General features: G+C 38.3%; 1 protein-coding gene across 50 annotated transcripts in view; it reads left to right on the top strand.

Annotated features, from left to right (window-relative positions):
- Positions 1-24747, top strand: part of LRRFIP2 (LRR binding FLII interacting protein 2) — a 99828-nt gene that overhangs the window by 4959 nt on the left and 70122 nt on the right. For all 50 annotated transcript variants that reach the window (XM_036332976.1, XM_036333009.1, XM_036333002.1 and 47 more), the window contains one exon: positions 9785-9926. In XM_036332976.1, coding sequence (XP_036188869.1) covers positions 9785-9926 — 142 coding nt within the window. The remainder of the gene's footprint in view (positions 1-9784; positions 9927-24747) is intronic.

Here is a 24747-nt window from a genome sequence, read left to right as displayed (position 1 = left end):
AATAGAAGTTAACTTATTTCTTAACCTTGCAGAAAGAGAAAGGAGCTCTTAATTACTTGTATTAATTATTCTTTCCATTTAAAAAAATACTGCAACTGTATTTTAAGACAATTTAAAACATTTTAGAGTAACAGGTAGTTAATTTTATTTGTCCTGGTCAGGATAAATATATTGTAGCTTAAGGACTGGTACTATTATGGACAAATCACTTCATTTATAATTGGTAATAGTTAAATGAATACCTTTTGTAGTAGGTTGATTGTTTTAGAACTTTATGACCAATATTGATTAAAAACATTGTATATCGTTTAACTTCTTGCCCTGCTGAAGTCTGCTACTATGTTATTAGTCATGAGGGAAATAAATAACCCAAGTCTCTTTTTCCTTTATCTTCTTCATCCCACTCTATTCATAATAAAATAAACCTCTGTGGAGTTTGAGATCTAAAAATCCTTTTGCAAACCAGAGTGCTATTGATGGGTTAATTTCCCAAGGCAGGAGGTAGGCACAGATTCAGTCTTTACTTTGCAGAGTGTGGTGAGCAGGATAAAGGAGGTTTAAAATTTTTAATTTCTATCTTATGGAGCTCACTCATGACTAGAGGAGATTCAGGAATCTTTGCCCTTTTAACATGAGAAAGACTAGAGAAAAATAAGTGCTACGGGGCTAATGTGTTACGATGAAGTTGGAACTTGTGAGTGGCAGTTTCCCTGGCTGGTGCCCAGGGTCTATTTTGAGGCCTTGTCAAAGCTTGCCTGACAGAACCTACCACATAACTGTAATCTGTCCTGGTCCTGCTGTGAATCCGGAAGGCCTGCGGTTTAGGGAAAGTGGCATCCACAGAAGAGGGAGCCTGTAAAGGACATTTGCCTTCAGAAGATTAAGGCTACATTTTGGGGTGAAAATCTGCTTAGCATGCATACCCTAGGATCCAGTGTTTTGTCTTCCTTTTTAAAGGAAAGAGCATGATCAAGGAAAACTAATGAGGAAAGTGTTTTAGGAAAATGTGCACACACAAGAGCACAGGACTGTATCAGTATTGATATTACATTCTGTTTCTGAGAGTGTTTGCCAAGAATCAGCCACATGTTTTACAACAGGGGAAAAGCATTACTATTACTGGCATAGGGAGGCCATGCCCCTAGTTGAAATAGTTTAATTGAGAGACCGTCACATTTGTCATTGGGATCAAAAGGATGAGCTGTTTTGCAGGATTATTTTGAGTTCATACAGAAATTAGCTTCTGCCCAAATTCTCATTCTCTTCTTCCCATAGAGCTGTTAACAGTGCAATATCATGAAGTTATCTCTTTAAACTCTTGGTTATTATCAGATGGTAGCTCCCAGCATAGCTGCCTGTACCATGTGCTTCTCATAAAAACCTTGGTGTTTCCTATACTTAGACAATGAAGCACTCGAGTTTAAAGTTCTTTAACTGATCTCACTTGTTAGACTAGAAAGCTGTAAAAGAGCTTAGGGCTCCACCCTTTGGACCAAGGTTCATGTCATCATTTTTAATTGTAACCTGTATTGCAGTAAAGATTGTTTGAGGAGTTTGGCATATAGACTTAATTTACAGATGCAAAGCCTGTCCTTTCCTTTACTTTAGGTTAGGTTGTGACTTCAGGAAATTAGTTTTTTCTTGCCCTTGGAAATTTGGTTGGTAGCATTTGATAATGAAGATGTTTTTAGTATTCAGTGTGAGAAGAAAAAAATAAACTGCAGTGTTTTTGGTTTTTACGCTTCTCTATTCCTATTACCTGATTTATTCCTGTTATCTTCCTTCCCTGTTTCAGCCTTTTACTCCCTCTCCCTTCCCCCCCCAAAAAAGTGAGGTTAGAGCAGAGCAGAGGTGAGACGGTGGACAAGAGGTTGGGAAAGCCTCAGAGTACAAGCTTTACTTGTACAAAGCATGCATATGAGCATGTTTTGATTTTCAGAAGTGGGATATTAAAACCTTTTTAAAAGAATCATAGTTCATCTTTTCCATTGTTTTCACTTTGAACTCTGTATATCTTGGTTTTCCTTCATTATGAACACCAACATTTTAACTAGTTGGTTTTTTTTTTCTTCACACAAGGACATGTTCATTGACTTTTAAGGGAGGGGGTGAGGAGAGAGAGAGAGAGAGAGAGAGAGAGAGAGAGAGAGATCAATTGGTTGCTTCTCCTACACGCCCCAAATGGGATCAAACCCACAAATCCTAGGTATGTGCCCTGACCAGGAATTGAACCTGAGACCTTTTGATGTATAGGACAACACTCCAACCAACAGAGCCACACAGGCCAGGGCTTAACAACTTTTGCTATAAATTATACCTACTGCTTTAGGAAACAAATTAAATTTTTTTAAAGTGTGTTTTTATTGATTTTTAGAGAGAGAGAAAGGGATAGGGAAAGAGAAGAAGAGAGAGGGAGGGAGAGAAATGTCTGTGAGAGCGTTGCCTCCTGCACACCCCCTACTGGGGATTGAGCCTGCAACCTGGGCATGTGCCCTGACTTGCAATTGAATTGGTGACCTCTTAGTGCATGGGTGGATGCTCAACCCCTGAGCCACATAGGCTGGGCAACAAGTTTAATTTTTAAGTTACTTGTTCTGATCGCTTTGTTATTCTTTCAACACCCCCCACTTTTTTTAAGTGGAAACATTTTACCAGCTAGGAGCAATCTTTTGGCTCTCTGTTTTCTAAGTTAAAGAGAGTACAGTATACTGTATGCAGAGGATTAGGATGTTTAAATATTTATTTTCCTGTTAAATGGTTTAAATCATTAATAATAACAAACACTACAGTTAGTAAGCATACATCTTGTTGCTTTAAAAAAAAATTCAGTTAAGTGACCCAAGGATTATAAGACTAAAGAAAGAAATGGGGGGGTGGTGGTTGGGGGGATCAGTTTTGGAGTAGATGTTTCTTCTCCTGTCACGGATATTACTATATCTAAGCGGACCGTCAAGGAAATGAGATAGTCACTGTTAACCTCTGTTACCAAACTCACCTTTGTTACCCATCCCAAGTTGTTGTTTTTTTTCCTAAATTGTGGTAAAATATACATGACAAAATTTACCATTTAAGCCATTGTTTAAAAGTATTTTTTTTTGTTGTTGATTCAGAGAGGAAGGGAGAGGGAGAGAGAGATAGAAACATCAGTGATGAGAGAGAATCATTGATTGGCTGCCTCTTGTACACCCCACACTGGGGATCAATCCCGCAACCTGGTCATGTGCTCTGACTGGAGATCTAACTGACGTCCTGGTTCATAGGTTGATGCTCAACCACTGAGCCATGATGGGCAGGCATTTTCTCTCTATTCTTATAAAAAGGAACCGAGTGTTGGTATTAGGACTTTTATGAGTAGAAGTAAGTGCAACTTAAAGGGAACTCATTGTATATATCGCTGGATTGGAGTGGCACTTGGATTAGCTACTCTCACAGCTGTGCTGTTTGTTAGCTCTGCTCTTCTCTGCAATCATTCCCCATGAACATTATACTTATATTGCATTATGTCTCCTTGTTGCCTTCTGGTATCTTGCCTACCATTCAGGATATTTGTTTGCCCTTTCTATCTAAGGAAGGTTTAAGCTACACAAAGCTGACCGACAAGCATGGCTCCAAAGAGGGAAAATGTTGACATCTTCCTTTCTCATGTAAAAACTAGAGGCCTGGTGCACAACATTCGCAGTCCAGGACCCCTCGGTGGACATCCCTCTCGCAGTCCAGAGCTCTTGCAGTCTGGGACTCCTCGCTCCTTACCGGCTTCTGGCTGAGCAGTGCTCCCCCTGTGGGAGCACACTGACCATCAGGAGGCAGCTCCTGCGTCTGCCCCCTGGTGATCAGTGTGTGTCATAGCGACCAGTCGTTCCGCTATTTGGTCGATTTGCATATTAGGGTTTTATTATATAGGATTCCTTTCTCATATAAAAATATCTCATGTTGCTATTATTTTTTCCCCCCAGTGAGTGAGCTACAGGGGGTGGAAGGAATCATAGAGGCCTTCAGGGAAACCTGAAAATTTCAAATAATTTTTCCCTGATAATAAAAACTTGTAGACTTAAAAATTGATGTGTTTTTTTCCCAGAACTTTGAGGACATTAGTGGTTGCTTTTTTGTTCTAATTTGACCTTTTGATTTGAGTCAGATTTTTAATTTTAAAGGTTAATTCAATGTTTATTCTGCTTAAAATTAGCAATGTGTTTTTCATTTACTTCGAATTTCATTATGTCTCTAAGAGTGATGGTTAATGTTAAATCTGGTAGAAAATTATGGTTTTACCAGAGATGACCAACATTAGTTTTTAGTCCTATTTTGTTTATTGAAAACCAAAAAATATTGTGGAATGAAATTAAGAAAATATTCTTTATTGCAGTTCTCAGTTCCTGTGACTATTGTTTACTTAGTTGTCTACCTTCTCATCCAGTTAGTTTTCCCTCCAACATAAAAATTTTCAAACACACAGGAACGTTGAAAGAGTTCTGTGAACATGCATGTACCTGCTATCTGGATTCCACTATAATGTTTTATTATACTTTATCACCTATCTATACTCTATGTTCATTCTTCTTATCCATTATTTCTACTTTTTTGGATGCATTTCAAAATAAGTAGCAGATATCAGTATACTTCAACCCTAAATATTTCAGTATGTGCATCATTGACTAGAGTTCAATATTTGCTTTGAGGTCTTTTTCTTTTGAAGTAAAAAAAATTGTATAGACTGGCTAGGTAGTTCATTTACACCAAGTCCCGATACACCAAGGTTGCAGGTACGATCACCAGTCAAGGCACAACCAATGAATGCATAAATAAGTGGAACAACAAATTGATGTTTCTCTCTTTCTCTCTCAAATAAATAAATAAATAAATAAATATTTTTAAAATTACATAGAAAGGTATGCATAGATCTTAAGTGTACCATTTAATGACCTCTATCTTCTATTTTCTTCTAAGTCAAGTGTTCAAATAAGGCTATTAATAACACCCATTATAAGGTCACAGTCCCAAAACCTGTGTATTCATTTAGATTTTCAAAAATAGACTGAAGACCACAAAGTACCTTAAACATTTTTAAATTTCATTATGTAAATATACTGAATAGTATAATGATTATACTATAGGCATTTTTATTTTTTTAAGGCATTTTTATTTTTTCCAGATTGTTCCATGCTTTAGCAAAATTTCTTACCATGGCTAATGATATCATCTAATGCATGGTGTAGGAAATAACTTGAAGATATTTTTGGTTAGTTAAAAGTATGAAATTGTAAAGAAAGGCAAGGATTGCCCTTTTATCAGCTTTATAAACTAAATATGTAAAAGAGGTAGTTAATTCAAGATACTTTAAACAATTATGGTGCTTTATAAGTTTATTAAGTGATTGCACTTAATGTCTTTGAGCCTCACATTAACCATGTTAAATAGTGGGACAGTTGTTTATGCTCTACAGATGAAGAAACCAAGGCTCAGGCAGTAGGAAGGACAGTGCAGCAGTTGCTTGTGCAATCAGATGAACTCACACCCTCTCACTTGAAATCCCGTTCAGTGGGAACAACTGCAGTCACACTGCCTTTAGTTCAGGTGCCATTCCAGATACCGTGAATTGCTTATGAATAACTACCAAGTGTTTCATTGTGCAGACCAGAGTTATCTGTAATGACAACTCTGATGCAGAGTTGTTACCATGCCAATGTTTTGAGTTTTCCATGATGAAATGCTTAGATATGAGGGAACTGCAACTATCAGTATCCAGACAGAACTAAGTGTGCTGTATTTAGAATGTGACATACTGACATTACATACACATTCTGTTCTCACAAAAGGGAACAATCTCATGATTGAAGTGCCACTTAATGTGGCAAAACGCCTGTTTTTCAGAAATGTGTTATATGAGAAGATCATTGGGGAAGAGAAAGCCTTCCTGATGTATCTATTTTGGAAGGTTTATATTCCACAGCATTCTGAAGGTACTTCCCTTCTTTACCTTAGATCAGTGGTTCTCAACCCTCTGGCCCTTTAAATACAGTTCCTCATGTTGTGACCCAGCCATAAAATTATTTTCATTGCTACTTCATAACTATAATTTTGCTACTGTTATGAATCGTAATGTAAATATCTGATATGCAGGATGGTCTTAGGCGACCCCTGTGAAAGGGTCATTCGACCGCCAAAGGGGTCGCGACCCACAGGTTGAGAACCGCTGCCTTAGATAGCCCAATACGTAATGACAAAACCATCTGGAAAAAATCAGCTTGACATTGTCTGGGTAAAGGACTGGACAAAATGCAGGCCTTTTGTTTTTGTTGGTATAAAGGTTTAGCTCTTGGTCATTGAGAGCTTGTTTGGAGGTTCTAGCAGGGGAGCGCAGCTACTCGTATACCCTTGACCGAAGACTGGTCCTCTCCTCGGGGGGAAGGTCGTCCTCTTCGACCGAGCACGCAGCTTCGGGAGGGACGCACATGGATCTGTGAGGGAGGAGGAGGACACCCGCCTAGCCAGCCAGATCAGCCGAATCAACCCTGGCGATCAATGGGGTGACAGATGTCGCAGCCAGATCGCCCTCACATCCCAAGGTTTAGCTCTTGGTGTAGTCGATACCACTAAGGAAAAGCTGGGAGAGAGTAGCATGGCTCCTCAGGAAAGTGCCCTTTGGGATAGAAACTTACTGAAAGTCCTTTTAGGATAAGAAACAGAAATAATATATTTGAGTTTTTATCCTTATTTTTATCATTTTGTTGAAAAGCAGTTTTCCATTGCCTATGCCAGAAATATTTCTTCTAAGGTTTTCTCCTATCACTGATATAGAATGTTCTGGAGTTATTAGAAGATAGATTGCATAGGAGCTGAACACCTTTAAGGATGCCTGCCTACAGAGTACAAATAATATAATTCTTCAAAAGCACTCGATTGTTTTAATTTTATATTTTATTGATTTCAAAGAGGAAGGGAGGGGGGGAGAGATACAGAGACATCAATGATGAGAGAGAATCATTGATCCACTGCATCCTGCATGCCCCACCCTGGGGATCAAGCCTCAACCCTGACCGTGCCTGGGAATCGAACCATGACCTCCTGGTTTATAAGTCAACCATGGAGCCACACCGGCCCGAAGCACTGGATTGTTTTATTAAATTGGTAATGGTTGGTCTGCCTCTTGTGCAGTTGAAAAAGGTGATAAGACCTGGCCAATCACATAAAAACCTAGATACCCTCTGTAGGTAGGACAAGGAATACAGGCAAGAACTTATTCCCATTTCCTGTTTATTCTCTTCCGCTGTCCCTTCCTTTTGTCATCTTACTCTCCAAACTGGTTAGCCTGAAGCTTGTTGAAACAGTTTTGTTTTGAGGCATTTGTAAGAAAAGATAATTTAAAATTTTTTATTGATTCTTTTAGAGTTAGAGAGAGAGAGAGAGAGAGAGAGAGAGAGAGAGAGAGAGAGATTTGTTCCACTTATTTATGTATTCATTGGTTGATTCTTGTATGTTCCCTGACCTGTGATCGAACCTGAAACCTTGGCATGTCAGGACAATGCTCTAAACAACTGAGCCACCCGGCCAGGGCCAAGGTAATTCTTTATGTAAATCTGTGTGCTGGGCATATCCTGGCAGGTCTAAAGTCTATGGCAGTACTAGTTAAGAAAGAAGCAAAATGGATTCTGGGGAAAGAGAAGAAAAAAGTGTATTCAAAAGTGTACCATCATCATTGGCTTCAGGTAGTATGCCTCAGCTGTATAGTATATTGTGCCTAATTTGGTTGTGATCCACTTTGAGGCCAATTTATTCTTTGAGCCTTGGATTTGAATGTTTTAATTTTTAAAAAATGCATGTATCTTTCTCCAGTGCTATTGAAATTTTAGAGAATCAAGAAAAAGCAAAAAAAAAAAGCATCCATAATCCTATCCTCCTAATGAAACTACTGTTGCATATACTTTCAGCAACATCTTTTTTCTTCTGTAATTATTTTTGTGTGTCTAGAATTAGAAAATGCCTACGTTTTTGTCTCATGCTTCTGTGAAATGTCTTTCAGTGTGTCCTTGAAAAGCTGGCTGAAGGACAATAATTGGATGATACCCAGTAGTATGTTAGCTAAATTGTCATTCTAGTCTGAAAAGGAACTTTGTATTGCCTGCTGCTTTTTTTTCTCAGTAGGTGATTAATATTTGTGCACCATTACTATTAAGTAAGCTATGAACGATCTTTAAAATTATGCTGAGGATGAAGAGGATGGGAGACTAATGAGAAAGTTGTGTTTTTCAGAAATTCTCCTGATTAGTAGCTCAGATTTATCGGCTGCTACTTTTAGACATTCATTCTTTTGTTTGTTTCCATTTAAATGAGTTCTTTTCTTATATCCAGATATATTTTCTATGGCAGAGTAATAAACTATCATCACTCTTCATTCTGATTGACAAACATAAGGGGAATAAGAAATGATGCCAGATAAAATGAGAATGGCTGGAATTTTCCTTGGAGAATACTTTTTTGGAAGAGTGGATAGATTGATGGAGTGGTTTTGTTTTGTTTTGCCTGAATCAAGTAAATTCCAGTACATTAAAGTCACTTATAGTTTTAATATAGTTTATTCTGTTAGGACAAATTTACTTGAGAATTCTTTTGTGACTCACAGTGTAATGAAGTTTTGCAAATTTATTGTGTTAAAATTAGAAAAATTTTAAGTTAATGGGTGTTTAGCTACATGAGCTGTATTTCTCAAGAAGTGGAAGTTCATACAAATTGGGATGCAACTCCCATGAGAATCTTTAATTTCAAATATGTACCTTGTGTTAGAAAGGCAGTTAGATGGTCTTTTTTGTAATCATCTTTGTTATTTAATCTTGAAGGATTAATTTTTCTTCTCTTCTATTTTCTTCTAAAAATAGACCTATAATACTTACAACAATAATGGATCCATAAATATATTCTTAATCATCGGCCTACTTCAGTTTTGTTTATCACTATATTTGGTACCTCCATACTACCTGGCAATAGCAGGGACTCAGATATTTGTTGATGGACAATGTTGGTTATTGTTACTTGCAATAAAATAAACCTTCATTTGACCTTTATGTGGTAATGGGTTAATTGGAATTTTCTAAAATTACACTAAAAAGCCAAGTTACCTTTGTAACTTTAAGGCCTACATTAAAATATTTTGAATGTGTTCTCTCAAAGCTTTAGGCTGAAGGACTTTTCTGAAATTCCTCTCTGCCCTCCCTCTAGCCTCTAGAATGGAAATAGATTTTAGAAATAGCTGTAGTAATTTTAAACAAGTAAAATGACTGTTGACTGCAGTTTTCTGAGGCTAATGTAATAACACGTTCTCATAGGTTGCCATGGGTAGTATGGTAAAAAAGTTTTGAGAGGTTCAGTAATTAGTATAAAATTAAATATTCTAAATATAATTGGAATAATTTGATAATGAGAAAAAGTATTTCATGATTAATTTTAATTTATATGTATATACATAAATATTTCTCTTTTTAAAAAGTGAATGTATATGCCGAAACCGGTTTGGCTCAGTGGATAGAGCGTCGGCCTGCGGACTGAAGGGTCCCAGGTTCGATTCCGGTCAAGGGCATGTACCTGGGTTGCGGGCGCATCCCCAGTGGGAGATGTGCAGGAGGCGGCTGATCGATGTTTCTCTCTCATCGATGTTTCTGGCTCTCTATCTCTCTCCCTTCCTCTCTGTAAAAAATCAATAAAATATATTTAAAAAAAAAAGTGAATGTATAAATGAATGTTAAAACTGCACAAAGAGAAATATCCTAAATTATTCTATTTCTGTTTATTTCAGGGCTGAAAACAGACTGAATTATCTTTCAGAGTTAAAAGACCATCAAGACAAGATGGGGACTCCTGGTTCTGGAAGGAAAAGGACACCTGTGAAAGACCGATTTTCTGCAGAAGATGAAGCTCTGAGTAACATTGCCAGAGAGGTGTGTGTGGAAAACCCCCTCTCAACACTGACATGTACAGATGAGAATGTTGTAAAAATGCTGGGGTTAGAGAGTTATAGACGTTCATTCATTGAGCTAGTTTCAGAATGTTTGCTATAAATAATGTATTTGACTTCTGAAATACTGTATTAGAATAAAATATAGTTGCCATCTCTTTACTTGGATATTTATTCAACTCATTTAAATTAATTTTTCATTTTCTTTTTGTGGATAATGTGAGTTCTAGGTACTAGAACTAATATATTGATGTTTATAATTATAATTATATCCTAATATATTGAAATTTAAAATTAATCTTCATATTGAAACTTAAGGTAATTAGAATCTTGAAAATATGATAACTAGATTATAGATGTCATTGGGCTATATACAGTTAATATGTATATTACACAGGAGGCACTGTATAAATGTTGATAGAAATAATCCTTATTTGGTATCTGCTCAGATTCAGTGTCTTAGCTGTTTTTTTAAATATTGCAGTGGAATTTTTATGTTTAATTTTTAGGTAGTAGCAGGGCTTCTGGAGCATTTCTGTTTCATTTTGTTGACAACTCAGAAAAAGAAAAAAAAAAGGAAGGGGTGTCACCTGTTGAATCACTAGCAACATTTCCTGTTGCATATTAGAAATTTAAGATAACTCCTAGCTGTGATTTCTTAGTGAGGTGCCAACTTTATTTCAGACTCTGACTCTATCTATAACTGCAGACCTGCTCATAAACTAATGTAGTATTTGAATTGTTTAGAGTACTGCATTATTAAATTATATTTTTTTTGTGAGATTTAATCCCTCATCACTTCCTCTTAGTTATTCTTAGTAAATAACTCATTTCGAACTAGTGCTATTTCCTTTTGACATATTACACAGTCTTTTTTGGCCAGTTCATTGTTACATTTTTCCTCTTTTAAGCTACTCAGATAGCTTTTGAATTAGAAGTCAAATTCTGTAGGAGAATATTTGAAGCAAAGAAAAGTAATCTAAAAATTGATGACAAAATTTTTATTACTTTAACAAAATTTAAAAATCAGATATTTTTAAATAAAAAGGTAAAGGATATTTTAAAATGAAATAAAGTAGCTATTACTCTACAACCATATTAAATATTTGCATAAGTAAAGTATTTTGGAAGCCTTGTAGTTTTAGTTGAAAATTGAAACGATGTAAAATGTTTACTTCCAAAATTGGAGGCATATACTCAAATTTCTGAAAGGGGAGAGGATACCAGCACCTGCTAGGCTCTTTTTGTACTGTCAGTAAGTATTTGAACTCTTTTTGAGGGTACGATGCTTCATTTACAAAATTGTTATAAAGTTCTAACATCTAACATTTGAGTACTTATTCTGTGACAAACACTATTCTAACTATTAATGCATTAATTAATTCAATCCTCACAAAATTCTGAGATTGGCTTTATTATTATTTTCATTTTACAGATGAAGAAACCATTGCACAGAAAAGTTAAGTAACTTTTCTAAGGTCGTCACATAGCTAGGAAATAGTAGAGCTTAGATTCAAACAAATGAACTCTGGCTCCAAAGTCTGAGCATACAACCACTCACTCTGCTATACTGGATCTGAATCTTCTCCAGCTCCTTCATTAATTGTTTGTTTTCTATAACTTTTCATGATTTTGAAAGTGCTTCCATATCTTGGTTCTCACAATAACCTTGTGAGTTAGGTAGGGTAGGTTTTATTATTAGTAGCCTTATTTGTAGATAAGGAAACAGATGAAGCTGAGAGATAAATGTCAAAAAGGTTGTTTCCATATTTTGGCTATTGTAAATAATACTGCAATGAAGATGGGGGTGTATATATCTTTTTGAGTTAGTGTTGTTGTTTTTTGTTTGTTTTCATTAGATAAATACCCAGAAATGGAATTGCTGGACCATAAAGTAGTTCTATTTAAAATTTTTTGAAGAACCTCTGTGTTGTTTTCTATAGTGGCTGCACCAATTTTTATTTCACCAGTTCACAGTAGTTCCCTTTTCTCCACATCCTTGCCAACACTTATTATTTCTTGTTCTCTTGATGAGAGCCTTTCTAACAGGTGTTTGGCAGTATCTTATTGTGGTTTTGATTTGCATTTTCCTGATGATTAGTGATATTGAACACCTTTTCATGTATCTGTTGGCAATCACTATGTCTTCTTTGGAAAAATAGCTATTCAGATCTTCTACCCAGTTTTTAATTGTATTGTTGTGCTCTTTTCCACAGCACATATACATAATAAAATTCAGTTGTTTGTTCTAATTCTATGAAATATGCCATTGGTATTTTGATAGGAATTGCATTCAATCTATACATTGCTTTGGATAGTATGGACATTTTAGTTTTTTAAAAATATTTTTATTGACTTCAGAGAGGAAGGGAGAGGGGGAGAGAGAGAGATGGAATTGGTGATGAGAGAATCATTGATTGACTGCCTCCTGCATGCCCCCTACTGGGGATCAAGCCTGCAACCTGGGCATGTGCCCTGACTCGGAATTGAGCCATTACCTCTTGGTTCATGCTCAACCACTGAACCATGCTGGCTGGGCTCTTTTTTTTTTTTTAAATAAATCCTTTCTCCAGGATATGGTTTTCACTGATTCTAAAGAGAGAGAAAGGAGGAGGGAGAGAGAGAGGCATTGATGTGAGAAAGAAACATCAATCAGTTGCCTCCTGTATGCACCATAAAAGGGGATCAAACCTGCAATCTGGTGACCTGACTGGGAATTAAACCCACCAACTTTTGGTGTACGGAACAGTGCTCCAGTCAACTGAGCCCACAGGCCAGGGCAGTCTTCCCTCTTCTTGAATTTTTTTGGAATAGTTTGAGAAGGATAGGTGCTAGTTCTTCTCTGAACCTTTGGTAAAATTCACCTGTGAAGCCATTTGGTCCAGGACTTTTGTTTGTTGGGAACATTTTGATTATAGCTTCAGTTTCATTAGATGTAATCAGTTCATTCAGATTTTCTGTTTCTCCTTGAATCAGTGTTGAGAGATTGTTGTTTCTAGGAATTTATCCATTTTTCCCAGATTGTCCCATTTGTTGGCATATAGTTGTTCGTAATATTTTCTTACAGTCCTTTCTATTTCTGTGGTGTCAGCTGTTACTTCTCCTCTTTCATTTCTGATTTTATTCATTTGGGTCCTCTCTTTTTCTTGACGAATTTGGTTAAAAGTTTATTAATCTAGTCTTCTCTTTTCAAAGAACCAGCTCTTCTTGGTTCAGTGATCTTTTGTATTTTATAAAGACTATTTTGGGTTGTTTTTTTTTGCTCTGATTTTTATTATTTCTTTCCACTTACTTTAGGCTTTGTTTTTTGTTTTTGTTTGTTTGTTTTTTAAATATATATTTTTATTGATTTCAGAGAAGAAGGGAGAGAGAGAGAGAGAGAGAGAGAGAGAGAGACATTGACAGAATGATGAGAGAGAAGCATTTATCGGCTACCTTCTGCATGCCACCTACCAGTGATCAAGCCCGCAACCTGAGCATGTGGTCACAGGTTGACACTCAACCACTGAGCCACACTGGCCATGTTGTTATTCTTTTTCTAGTTACTTTAGGTGTAAGGTTAGATTGTTTATTTGAGATTTATTGTGTTTCTTGAGGTAGACCTGCAATGCTAGGAATTTCCCTCTTAGGACTACTTTCCCTGTGTCCCTCAGATTTTGGCTTGTTGTGTTCTCCTTTTCATTTGTTTCAGGATATCTTTTTATTTCTTCCTTGATCTCATTGTTAACTCATTTTTTATTTAGTAACATGTTATTTATCCTCAATGTGTTTGTGTGTTTTTCAGATTTTTTCTTGTGATTGATATCTAGTTTCATATAATCATGGTCAGAGAAGATGCTTGATATTTGATTTCAATCTTCTTAAATTTATTGAGACTTGTTTTGTGTCCTAACATGTGGTCTATCCTAGAAAAGGTTCCATGTGCACTTGAAAAGAATGTATATTCTGCTGCATTGGGGTGAAATGCTCTGAAGATATTAATGAAATCCATCTAATCTAGTGTGTCATTTAAGGCTGCTCTTTCCTTGTTGATTTTCTGTCTGGAAGATATATTCATTTATGTCAGTGGGGTATTTATACAGTTGTGAGTATGTGAAACACAGAGTTTATTCTTGTATTTTTATTATTTACTAGAAGCCTATTGCACGAAGATTCACACAATAGGCCTTCCTTCCCCTGGCTGCTGGCACTGGTTTTCCTCCGGCACCTGGGACCCAGGCCTTTGGTCCGGCCGCAGTGAGGCCTGGCTTCTCCGCTGCAGCTGCAGCAGAGAAGCCAAGCCTCTTCAGTCTTCACTCTTCACTCTTCACTTTTCACTCCAGCTGGAGCCTTCAGTCTTCGCTCCATGCCTGCATATGCAAATTAACCACCATCTTTGTTGGCTTAATTTGCATAGTCGCTCTGATTGGCTGGTGGGCATAGTGGAGTGACACCAATTTGCGTGTTTCTCTTTTATTAGTGTATATTTTTATATTATTACTTATTGTTTTATTTTCCATATGGACAACTGTAAACCTGCTTTGCCTCCCTCTGTAAATGGGTCTTGTTCTCTTATCCATTCAGCTGTCTTCTGTCTTTTGGCTGGAGCATTTAAATCATTTACATTTAAAGTGATTATTGATAAGTACATATTTATTGGCATTCTATTCTTCATAACTGTGTTTCTCTTTTTTCCTCTTTCTTCTTCTTAATGAAGACGCTTCAGCATTTCTTGAAATACTGGTTTGGTGGTGATGAACTCTTTTAGTGTTTTGTTGCCTGGAAATATCTTTATTTCACCTTCAATTTTTAAATGATAGCCTTGCTGGTAAGGTAATCTTGGTTATAGGCCCTTGCTTTTCATCACTGAATATTTCATGCCAATCCCTTCTGGTCTGATATGTTTTGTTGAGAAATCAGCTGACAGTCTTATGGGAGGCTAGCTGTCTTTTTCTTGCTGCTTTTAAGATTCTGTCTTTGTCTTTGACCCTTGGAATTTTAATTATGATGTGTTTGGTATAGGCCTCTTTGTGTTCATCTTACTTAGGACTCACTGTGCTTCCTGGACTTGTATGTCTTTTTCCTTCATCAGGTTAGGGAAATTTTCAGTCATTAGTTCTTCAAATAGGTTCTCAATTTCTTGCTCTCATTATTCTTCTAATATCCCCATGGTGAGGATGTCATTATACTTAATGTTGTCTATAAGTTCTCTTAAACTATTCTCATTTTTTTAAGTGACCAGTGGCACAATCTCCTTGATCACCTTAGCTGGGTGCTCCAGAAATGTCCCTGGTGTGGGTTATGTGAGTCCTCCTGTTGTAATTGAGTCTTGATTGCTAATAGCCTGTTCATGTGTGGGGTTGACCCTCAGGTTGGCTGATTGAGGATTGACCCTGACCACAATGTATCAGCTGCTGTGAGGTGTAAACCACACTTAGTGGAATTTGCCTCAGCAAGGTTCAGTAACTAACTGCTGAGGTCTCCCTTTGGATGTGCCTCTTGTGTAGCTAATTGGATCCTTCTCTGATGTTGACTGAGGCTTGCCAATGTATGTGTCTGTTCTGGGACTCTTGGGAGGGACTTTGGTGCAAATCAGTGTCAGATGCTGTCTGTGTCTGGTCCTGGGCAACCTGTTTGGAGCTAGAAAGTGATCCACGGTTTGTGGCTGCCTCTGCTGTGCCTGGGTGTACGTGAGACGGACCAAGCTGCACATCAAGGCTGGTTTCCACCAGCACTAAGTCCAGGGGCAGGTCAGCAAGGCACCCCCGAGATCCGCCTAATGGCTGCCTGTTAGGCTCAGTCACTGAAAGAGCCTCTGGTAGTACTTGAGTTGCAAGAGGTAGGTTCTCAGTGAATCACAGAGGTAGGGGTGAGCGATGTTGACTAGATTGATACAGTCTTAAACTTGGTGCCAGTGCTGGATTTGAGGCCACTTAGCAAAAGTCCCAGGGTACATGAAGGCTTGCTGCCATCCGCTGGGTTTCCCCAGACTTTTATGGTGGGACAAGGTCTCATGGAATTGTCAGGGTAAGGGCAGCAGAGTTTATCGGGCCCAAACAGACCAAGATTTGGCCGTGTGAAGGAAGGGCTCTAAAGGGTCAAAGGGATTGAATGTGCAAGGGAAAAATAGCCCCTGTGCTAGAACCACACCAATCAGTCTGGCCTGGATTTTACCTAGACCTCCTGGAGAGCTTGAGCTCAGCAGGGCCGGGCTGTGGGGAATCCACAGGGTGGGGCTAGTGGATCTCTGGTGAGGGGGAGGCACTCCTCAGGCACTCAGCAAGGTGGGGGGAATGGCTTATGTTCCAGAACCACATCTCAGTTTGTTCTGGATTTTGCCTGGATCTCTTGGAGTGCTTTATCTCAGCAAGGTGATCTGCCAGGAATCAGGAGAGAGGGTTTTCTGGGAGTCCAGAGGGTGGGGCTGCTGCGAGTTTGATGGGTGGGACTAGTGCATCTTTGTGAAGGGGAGCCACTGGTAAGGTTCTTGGCAAGATGGGAGAAATAGTTCCCACCCTAGAGCCACACTACTCAGTCTTTGATATCCTCTGAGTCTGCCCAGACCTCTACACCTTGGGCCCAGACAGGTGACTCCCTCAGCAGGGTATGAGTTCAGGTTGAGTGGCTGCAAACAAGATTTTGTGTATTGGCCCTTTAAGAGGATGCTGAGCCCAGCTGGTGTGGCTCATCAGTTGAGCATTGACCCAAGAACCAAGAGGTACCGGTTTGATTCCCTATCAGGGCACAGGTCTGGGTTGTGGGCTTCATCTCAATAGTGGGGTGTGCAGGAGGCAGCCCACTGATGATGTTTCTCTCTCATTGATGTTTTTATCTCTCTCATTGATGTTTTTTTCTCTCTCTGCCTCCCTCCCTTCCTCTCTCTAAAAATCAATAAAATTTTTTTTTTTTTTTTTAAAAAGAAGGTGCCTAGGTTTCAAGCAGACTCCTATCTCCCTGGCGGACAGAATGCCAACTGAACTCCATAGCCAGATGTTATGTGGGTGCTTCTTCCTGGCTCTGGCACTCTGGGCAGCAGAGCCTGGCATGGCGTTGACACCCCCTCGCTCCTAAGGGGGAACCTTGGCAGCTGAGGGATCTTTCCAGATTCTCAGCCACCATCTGTGAGAGTGGGGCCAGCCCACTTCTCATCTCTTCCTTCCTACCAGTTTCCATGTGGCTTCTGTAAATCCTTGGTTATAAGACTTCTGTTCAGCTAGTCTTCAGTTTGGTTATTCAGGTTGATTGTTCTATATTTTAGTTGTAATTCCAGTTTGGTCCTGAGAGGAGGTGAGTGCAACTTCCACCTACTCCGCCACCATCTTGGATCTCTCTCTTTTAGTTTTTGGATGAGCTGAGAATCCTTCCAGCTCTGAAATTCTGTGATTTCTTTCAAGATCCATGACCTAAAGAAAATTAATGCTCATAATGCACAGTTCTTTTAATTCTAAAAAAATCAGTGAGAGGCATAGAAATTGAACATGTTTTATAGGAGTTAGAGTCTAGCAAATAGTGTTTAGAGACATTTTTGTTGAGCAGAATTTACACGTGTACATATTTGGTGCATAAACCTACTTGTAATAATAAGGAGGAAAGAAAGCTCTATGGCTGTTTAACATTTGTGCTGCTAGAACTTTAGGATTTCATTTTTTAATAGCTTAATGAGATATAATTCACATAACATAATTCACCCATTGGAAGTATGTAATTCAAATATACCAATGGTTTTGGTATATTACATTATTAGTTATTTAAAGTTGTTAAAATACATATAACAAAATTTGCCATTTTAACCATTTTTAAGTCTACAGTTTAGTGCCATTAATTACATTCACTCTGTTGTGTAACCATCACCACTATCTTTCTAAAATCTTTTCATCACTCTACACAGAAATTCTGTAACCATTAAGCAATAACTTTCTACTTCCCTCTCTCCCAGCCCCTGGTAACTTTTTTTTTTAAGCATTCATTTTATTTTATTTTTTAAAAATATGTTTGTACTGATTTCAGAAACAGGAAGGCAAGGAAGGGAGAGGGAGAGAGAAATAGAAACATCAGTGATGAGAATCATTGATCGGCTGCCTCCTGCCTGCCCTCTACTGGTGATTGAGCCTGCAATCCAGACATGTGCCCTGACAGGGAATCGAACCATGACCTCCTGGTTCATAGGTATCTGGTGCTCAACCATTGAGCCACACCAGCCAGGCAGACTTTTAATTTACTATAAGTCTCTTGCATTTGACTTTTCTAGATATTTTATAAGTGGAATTATATAGTATTTGTCCTTTTGTGTCTGGCTTATTTCACTTATCATCCTGTCTTCAAAATTTACCCATGTTCTAGCATGTATCAGAATTTCATTCCTGCACCCCCCTTTAAGTGACTTAATTCCTTTATATGACGGAATAATATTTCATTGTATGTATATCCTAAATATGGTTTATCTATTTATTTGTTAATGGACACCGATTAGATTTCATTTTGCTGCCTAAGGAGGTAATAGCCATTGTCGGCATCCAGTAATGGGAACCAAAAATTTGTGGTTTCGCAGCCTGAGAAAGATACAAAAGGAACATTTGTGCTTAGTTTAAAAGATATTGTTCATTGTTATTGTTGTATGGAATGATAGTCTTGATTGCTCAGTAGAGCTAATGATCTTTTCATCGTTATCTTGCTATTTTATTTGAATAATTTATTCATTTTTAGGTCTTGGCAAGTTAAGGATAAAATACAGCAGGGATACCAGCTTTATTATTATTGTTGTTGTTGTTAATCCTCACCCTAGGATATTTTTTCCATTGATTTTCAGAGAGAGTAGAAGGGAGGGGAGGAACCAAAAGGAGGAGGGGGGAAAGAGAGAGAGAGAAGCATTGATTTGAGAGAGACATATTGATTGGTTGCCTCCCACACGCACCCTGATGGGGTGGGGTTCGAATTTGCAACCCATGTATGTGCCCTTGACTGGGAATTGAACCTATGGGAATAGGTACTCGTGCCTATGCTCTAACCACTGAGTCACACCTACCAGGGCAAGGATACTAGCTTTTAAAAATGCAAAGACTCACCCTGGCTTGTGTGGCTCAATTGATCTCTAAAAATCAATAAAAATATTTTTAAAGAATGCAGAGAAGAATTATAATCAGCAGTAATTAAGAACATTAATGCCATGTTTTATTTGAGAATAGGGTGGTTGTTCTTTATTCTTTACCTTAGGATGTTTATTGGTTTGAGGGAGGGAGGGATTGAGGGAGGAGGAGAAAGAGAGAGAGAGAGAGAGAGAGAGAGAGAGAGAGAGAGAGAGAGAGAGATCGGTTTTCTCCTGTACACCCCCTGACCAGGGACTGAACCCGCAACCTAGGTGTGTGCCACGACCAGGAACTGAACCCACAACCTTTTTGGTATACAAGGTGACACTCCAGTCAATTGAGTCACCTGGCTGGGAGAGAATAGAGGTTTTTTTGTTTTGTTTTGTTTGTTTATTCCAACATGGCCTGGCCCTAGCAGGTTTGCTCAGTGGTTAGAGTGTTGGCCCTAAGACAGAAGGGTCTCAGGTTTGATTCTGGTCAACAACATGTACCTAGGTTGTCTCTCTCACATCAGTGTTTCTCTCTCTCTCTGTCCCCCCCCCCCCCCCCTTCCACTCTCTCTAAGAATTAATGGAAAAAATATCCTCGGGTGAGAATTAAAAACATGGTCCTGGCCGGTGTGGCTCAGTTGATTGGGTGTCATCCCGTGCACTGAAAGATTACTGGTTTGATTCCCAGTCAGGGCACATGCCTGGGTTGTGGGTTCCATCCCAGCAGGGGTCGTGAAGGAGGTGGCTGATTGATGTTTTGCACTCACATTGATGTTCTTCTCTTTCTCCTCCCTTCTGCTCTCTCTAAAAATAAAAAAATCTTAAAAACAAATAAACAGCCATGAATTCTGAACGTCATTCATTCAGTAAATGTTTATTGAGCATCTACTCTTCACAGATGGTGTGTCAGGTACAGAGGATATGGGATGGAAAGGGCTAACATGTCATTTCCCTTATGTAGCTTAGAGTCTAGAAAAGATAATAGACATAAAGCAAGTAATTACCTAATGGACTGGTTCCTCAATTTTCAGCTCCTTTTTTCTTTCATAATTAACGTCTACATTTAGTATGGTGATTTCTTTTCTGAAATCGAAAGCTGTGATTGTCAGTGTATGTCAGTATATGTCACAATCAGTGGTATTCTTGGAATTGAGAGAACAATTTAACTGTGTCAAGTGCTTTGCGTGAATAGTAAATGGTTTTATTATAGAGTGTGTGACAGGACAACTCAGGTTTTGGGAAGGCATTCTTGAGAAATGATTTCAAATAGTTTTTGAAGGATGAGTGCAATTATTTAGGTGGTGGGGCAGGGGTGTGGGTGGGAAGGGAATTGTCAGATGTTGGGAAGAGCTTTCCAGTCAGAGGGAACTCTAAGGGACAAGTTTTTGAGCTGAAAGAATATTGAGAATTCAGATAACAAAAATAACAGCTGACATTACTGAGCTCTTGTTATAAGCCAGGCACTGTTCTAAGTACTTTAAATGTATTTAATCCTCATACCTCTGTTGAGTCTACTATTCTCATTTATCAAGGATGAATCCAATGCATGGAGAAGGGAAGTAATTTGCAGTTACTAGAAAGAGGTAGAGCTGAAATTTACATTTGGGCTTCTGCACTCTGATCTGTTGTGCCTCACATAATATCACTGTCAATAACCTAGACAGCAAAAAGGAGAGTAGCCAGAGGTTAGTTACAGGTGCCAGAACATGCAGGCCAGTGGTTCTCAACCAAGGGTCATTTTGTCCCCCAGGGGACATTTAGCAGTGTGGAGATATTTTTGCCTGTCACAAGGGGTGTGGAAGGAGAGACAAGGGGGTGTGCTCCTGACATTTGTGGGTAGAGGCCAGGGATACTGCTAAAACATCCTACAGTGTATAGTAAACCTTCCCCACCACCCCCAAATGAAAAATTAACTGGCCTAATTGTCAATAGGGCAAGGTTGAGAACCCTGATAGGAACTTACAGAATCTGTTTAGGATTTTGGTCTATCATGAGAGCAGTGGAAAAACATTGAAGGATTTTAAGTAGTGGTACGACATGATCAAATTTGTGCCATATGAGGATGACTTTACTGTAAGTTTGATATTATAGCAGAAAGAGGCATCATTAGATGAGGGAGAGGACTCCTAAGACTTGTAGAGGCAGTGGTGGCTTGGCCTAGAGTGATGACAGTGGGGATGATGAGAGGTGGTTGGAAGGAAGAGGTAAGTAGTTGGACAGTCAGTGTGTGACTATGGTTGTATAGCAGCCAGGGGAAGTTTTGGCTTGTGCATCTGGGTGGGTAGTAGGGAACATTAGAGTGGGGAGGAGGTTTGGGGAAGGAAGATCATGTATTTGTGTTGGCATGTGTTGAGTTAAGGTGCCTGTGAGGCATGTAAGTGGAGATTTTGAAGAGGTAGTTTTGGGAATGTCGACCAAGAGGTCAAAGGAGAGGTTTGTGCTGAAGATAGATCTTTTGAGACTTGTCAGCATGTAGAAGGTAATTGAAATCAAGAGGGTGGATGAAATTTCCTAGGGAGAAGGTGTAGAGTTGAAGAAAATCACTCCTCAAGTAGAGCCCTAAAGAGCTAAGATTTCAAAGTCCAGTCTCGAGTCTTTCTTAATTCTGACACTTTTTAAAAATATATATTTTATTTATTTATTTTTACAGAGAGGAAGGGGGAGGGATAGAGAGTTAGAAACATTGATCAGCTGCCTCCTGCACACTCCCTACTGGGGATGTGCCCACAACCAAGGTACATGCCCTTGACCGGAATCGAACCTGGGACCTTTCAGTCCGCAGGCTGACGTTCTATCCATTGAGCCATTGAGCTCTGACACTTTTTTGATCATTGTGTGTTTGGTTCAGATTGCTCCATGCAAATTGGATTCGTCTGAAAAAGTAACTCCACAGGAGGCAGAATTGCTCTTATTTAAAATACCTTTAAATGTTCTCAGTGATGGTACACAAAAATTTTTAAGAGATTCTAAAATGTGAGTTACTTTTTCAGAGTTCTAAAAAGTATATGTTTTTCTTTCCATTTCTACTCAGTTAAAAAATAAATAAAATATCCCCCTCTTTGTACTTATTGATTTTATTAGACAAATACTTTGAAAGTGTAAATCTAAGTTGTTCTTCAGTCATTTGGGATTCCTTTTGTCGGTATTAGTGCATGAATTCAGCCAATGCCCATCAAGGGCAGATCTCTCTTTATTCCATCCAGTGTTACTCTCAAATCTCTCTGTCCCTTGATTTGTCCCTCTAACCAGAATGAAGGGAGGATTATTAAAAGCAAAGACTTAGTTTTGTGTCATTATGATTGGAAAAATATTTGGTATAATGTTCAATGTCATAATCTTCACCATTCCTGTGACTTAGAGGAATTTGGGGGTAAAATTCAAATAACATAGTATCATTAACCTAAATGTGAAGACAATACACTGTACTAGCAAAACCTCCCCTCTACCCCCAGTATATCTGCTAGAACTGATTCATATTTTCTCCTTCGGTTAGATATGTCATTGTAGATTAAAAGTTTCAGTTTTCCTGTACTATCTTTTTATTGGGTTGTACTTAGACCTCAGTACTAAAGTCTATAATCTTAAATTTCCTCTTTGATTCCAAAAGAATATTTTGCTATCAAAAGGTCTTTGAATAAAAGGCAGATATAGTTTGACAGCAGAAGAAAATGGGTTAAAGCTTTTAAAAAGGTGGTGCAATGTAATTATATTGTAAGATCTAAGAAAAATGCAACCTAAGATTTTCTACTAAAGGGATGTTGCTAGGAAATTGAGTGATGATTTTTATTTGTTAATTTGGAAACCATAGCAACACAATAAATATTATGTCTCTTAATTTGACTTTCAGGGTTCTTTGGCATGAGTGCCATGGAAGAATAAACAAAATTAAACACAGTAAACTCTGAGTCTTAGCTACCTGAATTAGTCATTTTCCATGAATGTTTTACTTCTTAGAATTTTGTGTTTCAGATTCCTTGAAATTTAAGCATAGTCTGTAAAGGTCCAGATTATACCTATAACTCATGCCAGTTGCATGGGTTTTATATTATGGATATACATGTAGGCTGACAATTACAGACATGGTTCAGTCAGTGCATTATGAAATTTAATTTGCCTTTCTTTAAAACTGTTACATGATCACAGTAGGCAAAAGCTTTAAAACTAGAGGTTTCCCTTTTTAAAATATATATATATATTTTATTGGTTTTTTACAGAGAGGAAGGGAGTGGGATAGAGAGTTAGAAACATTGATGAGAGAGAAACATCGATCAGCTGCCTCCTGCACACTCCCTACTGGGGATGTGCCCGCAACGAAGGTACATGCCCTTGACTGGAATCGAACCTGGGACCCTTCAGTCTGCAGGTTGATGCTCTATCCACTGAGCCAAACTGATCAGGGCAAGGTTTCCCCCCCTTTTTTTTTTTTTGGATTTTTTTAAATTTTTTTTTTAAATAAATATATATATTTTTTATTGTTTAAGATATTACATATGTGTCCTTATCCCCACGTTACCCCCTTTTTATAAAGATACAGGAGTGTATGTTTTGATGTATTATTCTCTCTGGAAAAATAGTAAATGCTGAAAGGTTTTGATGATAATATATGTGTCCATGAGTCCACCACCCTATATTAACTGATACCAACATTTTATGACAGTTGTTTCTGATCTTTTCTTTACAAAGAGGCAGGAAGAGAGAAAGAAGACATTATAAACCAAGTTCAGGACCCTTTGTTTCACTCCCCACTCCCAGGCCTATCTCCCCACCACAACAGGGGAACACTTTAATAAAATAATAATATATTCTTCCTGTTCATTTTCTAAAAGTTCTAATATAGCCCTGGCTGGTGTGGTTCGGTTGGGCATTGTCCCACGTACTAAAAAGTTGCTGGTTTGATTCCCGGTCAAGGCATATGCCCAGGTGGGGGGCTCAATCCCCGGTAGAGAGCATGCATCGCTCTCACACATCAATGCTTCTCTCTCTCTCTCCCTCTCCCTTCCTTTCTGTTTCTCTAAATTTCAATAATATTCTTTAAAAATAAATAAAAGTTCTCCCTTGTTTTATGGATTTTTGTGTATTGTTTCCTAAGCACTTTACAGGCACAGGGGTATGAAACAACTAGAACCATGTGAGAAACTACCAGAATAATAGTGCAGTATGGTTGGAGAGAGGTAGGGGAATGGGACACACAGCCCCAGTGTTTAAGAGCCAGTTTGATCAGGGACTGTGGAAGAAAGGCTGGTTTGGACATAAAGATTTGCAAACTACCAATATTACTCAGGCCGGGAACATGGAGTGAAAAAAGTGAGATCAGGCCTGGAAGCTTTTATTATATTAAATTTAAGGAGCTAGCAGGGGAAAATGAACCTATATATGAATGATTCTGAGGAAGAGAGGTCAGAGAGTCAAAAGGAAAACCAGGAAAGACTGGTATTGCAGAAAGCCAGGAGGTGAGATTTTAAAGAAGGAATTGAGTGATCATTGATGTTTGAAGTCAGATAGGACAAGTGAGATAAGAATAGAAAAATTTTACTAGGTTTGGTAGTTAGCGGTCATTAGTTACTTTTGCATGAGCAATTTCAATAAAGTGATTTGGACAGAAGCCAGAATGCAGTCATTTGATGCGAGTGAGAATTAAGGAGGGAGGTGCCAGTAGAAAAGTTAGTTATAAAGAGAAGACAAGGTGGAATTTAACCAGATGGTATTTTTCGTTTGTTTTTTTAAAGATAAGAGAACCTACTTATGATGAGAG

Source organism: Myotis myotis, unplaced genomic scaffold (assembly GCF_014108235.1).
Source record: "Myotis myotis isolate mMyoMyo1 unplaced genomic scaffold, mMyoMyo1.p scaffold_m19_p_13, whole genome shotgun sequence".
Taxonomy (NCBI): Eukaryota; Metazoa; Chordata; class Mammalia; order Chiroptera; family Vespertilionidae; genus Myotis; species Myotis myotis.
This window is presented reverse-complemented; position numbering and strand designations above follow the sequence as displayed.